Here is a 10,292-nt window from a genome sequence, read left to right on the forward strand (position 1 = left end):
TGATGCTGATTTGTTAAACTTTTTTATTCATGTTTTGTCAGGTCTGCAAGACTGCATGACAACAACTTCTAAAATGTTTGTTTTCTGAATGGAGTTTGGATCGGTCAGGGCTATGCTATGCTAACTTGTTCACAGTACAAGTACAATGATAGCTAGAATAAAGTTACACCTCGAGCTCCTCCCGCGAGTATTATGGGTGTTACTTACTGTCTGTCCTTTTTCCGCCGGGCCAGCGGTGTTTTACTTCTCCGCTCTGCCTGGCCCTCTCCACACAACGCTCTGAAGCCGTCAGTGACGTCCGGATAATGTCAACGCTGATAAGTTATCGCGACTTAGCGTCATGCAACTTTCTCACTTGAGTTGAAAATTTTCAACTCACCTGAAGGCCCTCGCGTCGCCGGCAGTGCGCCCTCCACACCGTACGACAGGAAATCGCTGCTCTCCACGTCTTTGCATTGACTTTGTATGTAAACGCAGTGACCCCAACACTCACTTCGCTTTTGGTCTGAAAGCACCATTAGAACAACAGACAGGAAGATAAAACTAAGAATGTATATTTTTTTTTCATAGTTTAATTTGTTTTCTAATGAAAAAATAATAACCTCCTTTATGTTCTGCACTGTTCCCACAGCTTACTGACTGAGTCAAAGTGTAAACCATGTTAATATTTTACTTTCTCAGTGTGTGCAGTGTCCCGGTCCCGCCAGCTTTTCCTGACCTGTTTTGATCAGTCTGTCCTGACCATGGTTGTGCTGTTTATGAGGAGCTGACTGACCTGCAGACCTGTTAGATAAGCTTCATTAACACCAAAGAAATAACTTCTATGCCAGTTGGAGCCTTTGATTTCATGGGACTTTCTCACTCAAACTTCAAAGCTAAGTGTAAAAAGAGCCTGAAAGATGAAGTCTAAACTGGTGTTTCTATGCTTAAAATTCTTATTTTGCCTCCCTCTTCCTCATCCCTCTTTTCTCCAAAGCTTCCAGTCATGTTGCATTTTCTGTCACACAAGAACTCGTACTAAAATAAAAACACAGGTTTAATTTGATGGAGCTATTCTAGGCAGGGTTAAGACAACAGACTGTTATGGGGCCTTCACTCATGATGGCTCCCACCCTCTTTGTAGAGAAGTCAGGAAAAATATTTTGATGTGGAAAGAAACTTCTGCAAAAGAAAGAATAACGCATAGTCTGTGCACTTCCTGTCTCTGTCATTCTCATACAAACCAAAACTACTTGACCTAAATTCTTATTTTCTTTTCACTTTAGCTCATTTTGACACTAGGGCACTCCAGTACGGTCAAGAGAGCACAGTCTGGCATTTCGATTTTCGTAAACATCTAAAATGTTCAATTGCCCAAAAATATTAACCATCCTGGACAGTACCAGTCTCTTTTCTGCTGCCATATACCTCCGACCTGGAATGGTCAATGTTTGTTAATGTTTACTTTGTCCACAAATGCCTAATATCAGGACTATTTGTATATAATGTCAAAGAAATTACATTAGAAAAAGAAAATTTGCAGTACAATCTGCACACTGTTCTGTTGTGTGCTGTTGTCCAGAGAGTCACACGCTGCACACAAATGTGGGCCTGACAGTCTTATCCAGCTAACAAATTGATCACAGTCTGTGACCTTTGCCCTTGTTAACCCCCTGCCACTGCCATACTGCCAGCAGTCATGCTCCGAGCAGATGGGATAGTTTGGGGGTTGGTTCAATTTTGCACAGCCATGTTGTCACTCAAGCCTTCGCCTTCTACTGCCTGTATTTCCCACTACCTCATTTTACTCAATTCTTCTCTCTCTGCCCTCCCTCCCTCCTGGATTTATGCCCTCTAGTTACATCATATTGATGTTTGGTCTGTTTACTGTAAATTAGACTGTTCTTCAAAAGGAAAAAAACCCAAGGCAAGCGGTGCTAATGTTGTCATCAGTTATCTGTCCAATTACCATAACCTACAATCAATACACACCAGAAGCTCTATGGTGCAACGCACACGCACATTTGACTAAAATGACACACACCTATACTCACATTTACTCATTCGTACCCGCCAGTGGACACACACATATACCCATTCAGACCAAAACCTCATGCAAATTCCATACTGGACTGTGAGGCCACTTACCTGCCCTGACCTCAGTTTTTTGGTGACAAACCCATGACACATCACCACTGAGACTCATTATTTTTCCACTGAGGTAACGGTAAATAGGTTCTTTTCTGATGTCCAAGCTTCAGAAACCAGAACTTCAAATGAGCTTTTATAACAAAAAGATAACCCAAATCCTAGCATTTAACCACATCTGTAAATGCCACTTATGCTGCTTCAAATCTGTGACCTAGTTCAGGGGGAAAAATTTCTTTCATCATTTAAAATGTATTTCTTTACATTTGGGGCCTTGCCAAAGAATATAAAAAAAAAAAAACTACAAGGGTGAGGGCAACTGTTGAGGCTGCTGGGCAGCTGTCAGGGCATTTGTGTGCACTGGGAAACAATCATTCAACTGTAGAAGTGATTTAGCTAGAAGGCAAAAGCCCAGACAAACAGATTTTATATCACAAGCTTTGTCTGTGAAAGGGATTTTTAAAGCTGCAGATGTGGTATCAAAGCTTGAGAGACAGATAAAGTGGAGTTTTTACTGTAAGTGGTTAAAGGGAGGGTAAAACAAAGCAATGTCTTAAAATTTGTCTCTAAAACAAGAGATGTGGGTAATTATTTGTGGTAAAAGGAGAGGAAATGGCCATTTTGAATCCCTCAAAAGGACACATACAGTAGGCCTACACACACTGAAAAACACTGGTATTTTTAGCCTAAAACAGGTGCAGGTCTAATAAGGAGCCACCCCCATCTCTCTGCTTCTTCCATTATTGCTGCTTTCACACCTCATCTCCTACACATTACGTCACCTTCAACAGGAAATGAGATGCACAGCTCAAGGTGTTAGGAGACGTCTTCTAATGGGTTTTATTGCAATCAGCCCCATTTTCCTGCCACTCAATATTCATGTGGGTGATGTTATTTGTCTTTCTTATCATGGTTCAGAAGAACAGAATCGATTTAGGCATGGACACAGACAAAACATTAACACATCTGCTGTATTTCCCCATGCAATGTTATGCAACACAAGGTACTCTCAGCGCAACTAGTGCACTTATGCGTGGGTATATGCTGCCTCTCTGTGGCCTATAAATGCATTGCAGTTCAGTCTTTTCACAGTTCATGTTTTGTACACTAGATGTCAGCATTTAGCACATGTGTGCATGGAAGGATAGTTCTCTGTTTCAAGATGCAGTTTTACTGAGCTATTTGGACTGACAGAGTAGCATCAGTCCTCAATCCAGATTTGAAGCGTTATCCATATAACTCTAAATCTGCTTCTTAGGTCAAAGTTCTATTCTCATAAATGCTTGAGCAAATTTCCAGCTCAAAATAACCTCATTTTACAACACAGTAAATGAACACCTTGCCTCACTGACAAGATGTAAAACTGTCCAAAGCATATTCTGGAAGGGGTTACTAAAAATGTGTTTATGTGAGTGAACTCTATCCAGGACCCTTGGGATAGTCTAAAAGGAATGCTCAGTCATGTGTATGACCTGACATGATGGACAATGTGACAAAAACATGAAAGAACACAGACAAGAACTTGATATTTTGAGACCCAGTGGGCTGTAAAAAGAGTGTATGATTACTGGAACTAGACTTCTTCCCACCCAAATATAGATAGTGCAGCTGAGAAGTAAAGAAAACATCCGTTTGAAAACTGTCATATGCAGTGTCACTTTCTGATATGTTTTAGAAGTAGATGCATTTTGTAGTAATAAATGGTGAATAGTAAGTCTAAGTGGTCTAATGTATTGATGAGAAAACTGAAAACTGATTTAAGAACTTGATGATAAAGATCTGATAAATTATAAACATAGGTATTAGACCAGAACTAGAACTGAAATAATGAGTCTATTAATCAATTTGTCGATCGTAAGAAAAATAATTTTGCATGATTTTGATTTTGGTTTAATTCATTTAAAATGCAAAAATATCAAACATTTTCTGGTTTCAGCTCCTCAGTGTGAGGATTTATTGCTTTTCTCTGATTTATATCATTATAAATTGAATATCTTTTGGACATTTTAAGATGTCGCCTGTAGAACGGTGGGTACTTTTGTTTTTTTACATTGATTTTTACATTTTTGTCTGACATTTATTAGACTAAAGATAGAAATTATCTGCAGATTAAATTGAAAATGAATGACAATTGATTCATGACATATTCTTCACTTAAGTTTTGCCTTCACCACTAGAATCATCACTTGTACAGTGAGGCAAGGGGACAGGCTAAGAATGGGTTAGTATAAGTAACAAAAATCAGGTCTTACTTTGATCCCAGCTTTAACCACATCTGTAAATGTCACTGAAGATCTTATTTCAATTTAAATCTGTGATTTAGCTAGAAAACATTATCATCCTTTGATCATTTAAAATGATTTTCTTTACATTAGGACTTTAAAAACCAGACCAGACTAGTCATAATAGACAAAAAAATATATTTTCACAGTTCCCTTCATGAGACGAAGCCCATTCAAGAATCTAACTTCAAGCAGTTGGGAAACAACAAATCAAAATCCAATTGCATGTTTTGGAAAAAAACACAAGCAAACCTTAACTACAAGTCACTTATTAGCATCAGCAGTCACCAGACTTCCAGAAGATTATTAGCATATGGGTCAAAGGCCAAGCAGTTTCCAGGAGCTACTTGTCACCCACATATAACCACTGGGATGCTAATGTCTCCCCACCGTGGAGCAAACAGTAGCCACTGTAAAAACCAACTGTCACCTCTGACCTCTCTTCCCTAAAGTTGCCTTTCCCGCTATTGTTCCTTCAGATTCCTCTGATGTTGAGGGTAAGTGTGAGAATTCTCTTCCAGATAAAGGCATTTGAGGAGTCATTACCTCCTGTGTGTGTGTGTTTGTTTGTGTGTGTGTGTGTGTGTGTGTGTGAGAAAACTCTTTATACTGAGAGGGTCACTAAAAGAGATCTCTAAAGTCATATATTGCTGGTTGGTGGTGTGCCGTTCAAAGATTGCCCCATTTCTTCTGGACTCTCTCAGTCCATACAGAGAAACAGGTTTACACTGACAAATGCAGGACCTCAGATCTGCCACATAACATGTCAGGTAAGTGACACTCATAAATCAAGCTGAATGGCTGTGTTGTATTATCTGAACCTTCTCATATGTTTGGGCTATATTGTGATGTCTTAAACTCTGATATTTTGTTGACATTGAATTTACTTCCTTGTTGTTTAGTGATCCATAGACTCCACTATTGTGTATTTGAAAACAATATTTGCAAAATCAGCCATTTTTTCCTTTTCTTCTGACATTATTAAAACCCAGTTTGCAGGAAGGTATTGAAGTGGTAACCCCTCCCTGAAGGTGACTAAATACAAATGTCTATAAAACATTGTTAGGGCATCAGTTAATATACACACATACATATGCTCCTTTTGTTTGCCAAAAAGTAATACACAGACAAGAGCAGATGAATTGTAGTTAACCATGTTTTACAGCTGGGGTCTCTGAGACCCCAAACAGAAGTAATGCGCCATTTTTTCAGTTCATCAGTTCAAAATCATGTTTATGAGCAATTTTAATTAAAGTAGGAAAAGTCATAAAGTATCAAACTAAAATGATCTCAAGTATGTTGTTAGAGGACCCAGGCTCTCCAGGACCCCAAACAAAACATCAGGGTTAAAACCACTGAAAGATATTCAAAGATATTTTGATGGAAATCTTTCTAGAAAATGTTCTAATTCGTATTATATTCTCATCTTAAATCCCCTCCTGATTTTGCTCCCCATGTCTTTTCAACAGATAAAATGGAAGTGCTCAAACTGCTGCTTATGTTCCTCACAGTTTCTGGATATTCATATGTACTGCAACCCAGTAAGTATAACAACATTTCAAGCACATAGTAAAACATACTGTACTTCAGTAACAATTTTGACTTTTAAATAAAGATTCAATCTCTTACTAATTATCCCAGTCCTCCAAACAACAGGTCATAAACACTTCCATGCTAATTATTTCATTAGCCTTTCAAAGGGAATGCTAACTGTTGCAACATGGTGTTTGTATTAAGAAAAAAATGTATTTTACATAAAAAAGTAGTAGATACTTTAGTGAACTATCTACTGAAAGTTGTTGCTCTCTTTGTACTGTAGGACTGACAGTCACCCAGATAGCTGCACTGGACAGAGACCACCAGTCTGAGATGAGGAGTGAGCCGCTGAGAAATGTTTCTTTATCAGCGGAGGAGAAAGAAAAGTCTGTTGAATCCACTGAGAGAAGGAAAACACAGGAGGAACAGAGGAGTGAAGGACTGACTCCAGAAACAAAGCCAGAAAAGACGAGGATGAAGGAAAAAATAGAAGTTGAAATGATAGGTTTCTTCGACAGTAGTCAAGAATATGAGGAAGGAGGTGAGGAAAGGCTGATTCCTGAAACGACATTTTCAAAAATTTTAGGGGAAGATACAGATAAAGTAGATGAAGTGGAAAGAAGAGTAGATGGACCAAATCTGAAGGCAAATGAGGAGAGCCAGACAGATAACTCAAAAACACGAGAGACAATAAAAGCGGTCCACAGTCATAATACAGGGGTACAGAAGAAGGGAAAGGATGACAAGATAAAACTGAGGCAAGACAAAGAGGAAGAGGAAAGAGAAAGCAAGTTGGTTGCAGGGATTAATCATCACGAGGACACTAGAGGGGTCGCTAATGAGGACATAGAAAAGATGGTAACTGTCAATCAAGGGAATGTGGAAGAGAAAAGAGGAAATGAGGAAAGGGGGAAAAGAGCAGAAAAGGGGGAGAGCATTACAAATGCAAACCATAATGAATTAGTAGAAAGAGAAAAGGAAAATGACATAGTATTTGGCAATCTCACACCTCCTTTAAGCACATCCTCTACTCCACTGGGGAAAGACTTTGAGATTCCTGCCACACTTCAAATTATCACTCAGTCTCCAAATCCTACTACTTCTCCTCCTGTTCAACATCATAATGTCCCTCCATCACTTCTGGTTACACCCACACAAGTTTCTCTAGTGTCCTCTCTCCCTCGCCCCCTTTATGCCAAAGTTAGTCCTCAGTTCTTCCCTCCCTCTGTTACTCTTTCCAATCCCACAACAATCAGTCACATCTCAGTCTCAACAGTGCTTCCTGGTGAGGTGAGGTCTGTCTCTCTCCTCACTGAGGTGTTACAGAGTCCTAGACGCCATCTCAAGCAGAGTGAACTGGAAGCAAAGGCTGGCCCAAATTTAGAGGATGTAATGGTCAAAAATCTACTGTTTAAACCTGCTCGGACGGTGATACAAACCACAATGGATATAAACACCGCTGTTCAACCACAAGAGACTGAATTTATCCCTGAGGTGACTGCAGCAACACCAAAACAGCCAAACCCTAAACCGAAATCAAATGAAAATAATCCCACTGCTCAACCGGTCGAGTTTACACATAAACCAAACATGACACAGCCCACAGGCGAACCCAAAGCATTTAAACTGGTGGAAAATGACACCAAACTTACAGTGAGGCAAAATAAAGCATCTCTTCCTCAACCACAACTGGCCAAACCTTCAGCCAAACCACAGCTGACAACTACACCTTCATTGAGGCCAACGAAAATCAATAGAAGTAGCAAAAATAAGTCCAAGGAAAAGAAAAGGAAAAAGGACAATAAAACCCAAAAGCCATCAGAGAAGAAGAAGGAGGTCATTACGCCAGCACATTTTCCTTACTTTATGGATAACTACTGTCCGCCTGAGTGTGCCTGCTATGGAAGGTATGACATTAAAGATTGATTGATTTAATAATTGATTTAAACATAATATCCTCCAATACATTTCTATACTTAACTACATTATTAAGTGATGTTTCTGAAATTAATATTCAGGTCTAGGTCTAGATATTTACTGCTTTTATGTTCTCCAATGTGAGTGGTTGGAGTATTGGTTTCAGAAAGGTTTGAAGAGCAATGTACATGCTTATTCTCTTTATGTATTGTGTTCCAGAGTGGTCCAGTGCTCAGACAAAGGTGTGGATAATGTTCCTTATGGTATTCCCTATAATGCCCGCTACATCCTCCTCATGAATAACCACATCAACAGCATCCAGCTGGACCTGCTCAATGAATATGTTTCTATGGAGTTCCTAGTGTTGAGCAACAATTGGCTCACAGATGGCGCCATAGAGGGAGCCTTTGAAGGGGTCCCAGCTCTGAAGCGCCTCTACCTTGATAAGAACCTCCTAGAAACCGTGCCAACTGACCTTCCAGTTTCTCTCGAGGAGCTTCGTTTGGACAATAACCGGTTGATTGTGATGTCTGAGGCAGCCTGGGCCCAGTGCCCCGGCCTCTTGGTTTTGAGCCTCAGCAACAACACCCTGGGTAATGGATCTGAATCCCTTCCTAATGCAGTTTTCTCTCCTTTGTGCAACCTGCGCACTCTGAACCTGGATTACAACCAGTTAACATTGGTTCCTCTGGGCTTACCACTGTCCATTAAGGAGCTCTACCTCAAAGGGAACCTCATTGTGCAGTTCCGCACAGGAGCCTTCAATGGGATATCCGATCTGGTGGTGTTAGATATGAGTGCAAACAGACTGACAAACAAGGGTCTTGTCAGGGAGTCCCTTCTCAATGCAACTCACTTGGAAAGCCTCAACTTAGAGGGGAACAGGCTAAAACAAGTGCCAAGACACCTTCCCCGCTCACTTAAAACTCTAAATCTGGAGGGAAACCTCATATCTTCCATAAAGAAAGCTGATCTCAGCACCTTGAAAAACCTGGAACACCTGGGTTTAGCAAGGAATAAAATTTTCAAAGTGGCACCAGGGGCATTCAGGACATTGCCTGTTCTGCACCTGTTAGACCTGTGCCACAACACCTTGCACCAGGTGCCCAGACAGCTACCGCAGGCTCTGCACTCAGTTGCACTCACACACAACAAGATTCAGTCAGTGCCTCGTGATGCTTTCTGCTGGGGTAATAAAAGTCTGACTCTCAGCAGGCTTGTACGAGTACAGTTGGAACACAATTTAATTGATATGGGAAAACTGGATGCACAGGCTTTCAGATGCTTACGAGGATTCCAGGTAGTGCACTTCTACTGAATATTCAAGGGAAAGCATACAAACAATTGTGCTGCTACCTGTAGGATATTTTTAAGCAGTAAGTGGGGGAAAATACATGTTTAAGGTCCTTACTGCCTTACTTTGTAAGCCTTATCCAAGACATGTGGTGAGTGCCATTTCTATACCAGAAACCATTGGTGAAACTGAGTAAAAATATATTTATTGTGTATGAAATTAAATTTTTTGAGACTCACTGATGCTTTTATGACAGTCATTCTCTTTCCACAGACACACAGAGTTTTTACCAACTTGCCTTAAGGGTTTGAGAACAATTTATTATTGTAAATGCAACAGGAAAAGGTCTAACTACATTATCAGTAACCAAATGTATACCAGACTTTATACTGTTATAGACCTCACTGGTGGTTTCCTCATGACCATTTTCCAAAGCAAAATTTTCCAGGTTCCTGCCAACAAGTGGTTTCCATTCTTTGCAGTGAAATCAAACTCACTCAAAACTTTCATGAGATGGGTAATCAAAGACACATTTATCATCTTTATTTTACATCTCTGATCTATCCCCGATGGCACATTTGAGTAGACAGCTGCCGAAAAGTATTTATGTTCCATCTGGCAGAAGATTAAATTAAGGGTGCTTAAAATAAGCAGAGTTTTAGCGGTTCTCTCTGCAGTTCCACCAACAGGGACAGTTTTTAAAACATCCCTGCTCACACATTGACAAAACAATATAAATGTTTTGGAAGATGATTTTCATACCACAGTGAAATGTATAACTCCCTGAAACTCTTTTTACGTTGTGATTTTCTTTTTTGTATTTGCAAGCTCCTTCAACTTTATGTGGATGTTAGAGGTTTCTAGCTATAAATGCCCTCTCTATGAACTACTATGTTCATGGTGATGAGTTCAATGATTAGAATCACCCATCCTTTCCTCTATATAGGTTGCTCAGATGACTTTTGAGGGATTATATCAAAGTTATAGTAGTGTGCAGCTCCCCGCTCCTTCCTCCCTCTGAGCTAGCGCCTCACTAAAATAGGTGTGCTTCTTTCAGGGAGAAGTATATCTCATATGAATTATTTGTCCTGCATGCTCAGTTACATCGAGAAGCAGATATTGCTTCTTTGAACACA

The 10,292-nt window shown here is 40.0% G+C and overlaps 1 protein-coding gene across 1 annotated transcript; it reads left to right on the plus strand.

Moving 5' to 3' along the window:
• Positions 1-692: 692 nt before the first annotated feature.
• On the plus strand, positions 693-9,394 carry LOC119918260. The gene is made up of 3 exons (XM_038738907.1): positions 693-5,950; positions 6,229-7,852; positions 8,082-9,394. Exons 1-3 carry the CDS (start codon positions 5,884-5,886, stop codon positions 9,178-9,180), a joined length of 2,790 nt encoding a protein of 929 aa, XP_038594835.1. The 5' UTR covers positions 693-5,883; the 3' UTR covers positions 9,181-9,394.
• The last annotated feature ends 898 nt before the right edge of the window (positions 9,395-10,292 follow it).

Source organism: Micropterus salmoides, unplaced genomic scaffold (genome assembly GCF_014851395.1).
Source record: "Micropterus salmoides isolate LMB-PRFRI ecotype aquatic unplaced genomic scaffold, ASM1485139v1 Ms_hic_scaffold_23, whole genome shotgun sequence".
Classification (NCBI taxonomy): Eukaryota; Metazoa; Chordata; class Actinopteri; order Centrarchiformes; family Centrarchidae; genus Micropterus; species Micropterus salmoides.

Excerpts from the sequence above, each read along its gene's own strand:
- LOC119918260 (XM_038738907.1), top strand. The coding sequence starts at position 5,884 with ATGGAAGTGCTCAAACTGCTGCTTATGTTCCTCACAGTTTCTGGATAT. Across the intron at positions 5,951-6,228 it reads TTCATATGTACTGCAACCCA|GACTGACAGTCACCCAGATA; the intron begins GTAAGTATAACA and ends TTTGTACTGTAG. Across the intron at positions 7,853-8,081 it reads GAGTGTGCCTGCTATGGAAG|AGTGGTCCAGTGCTCAGACA; the intron begins GTATGACATTAA and ends ATTGTGTTCCAG.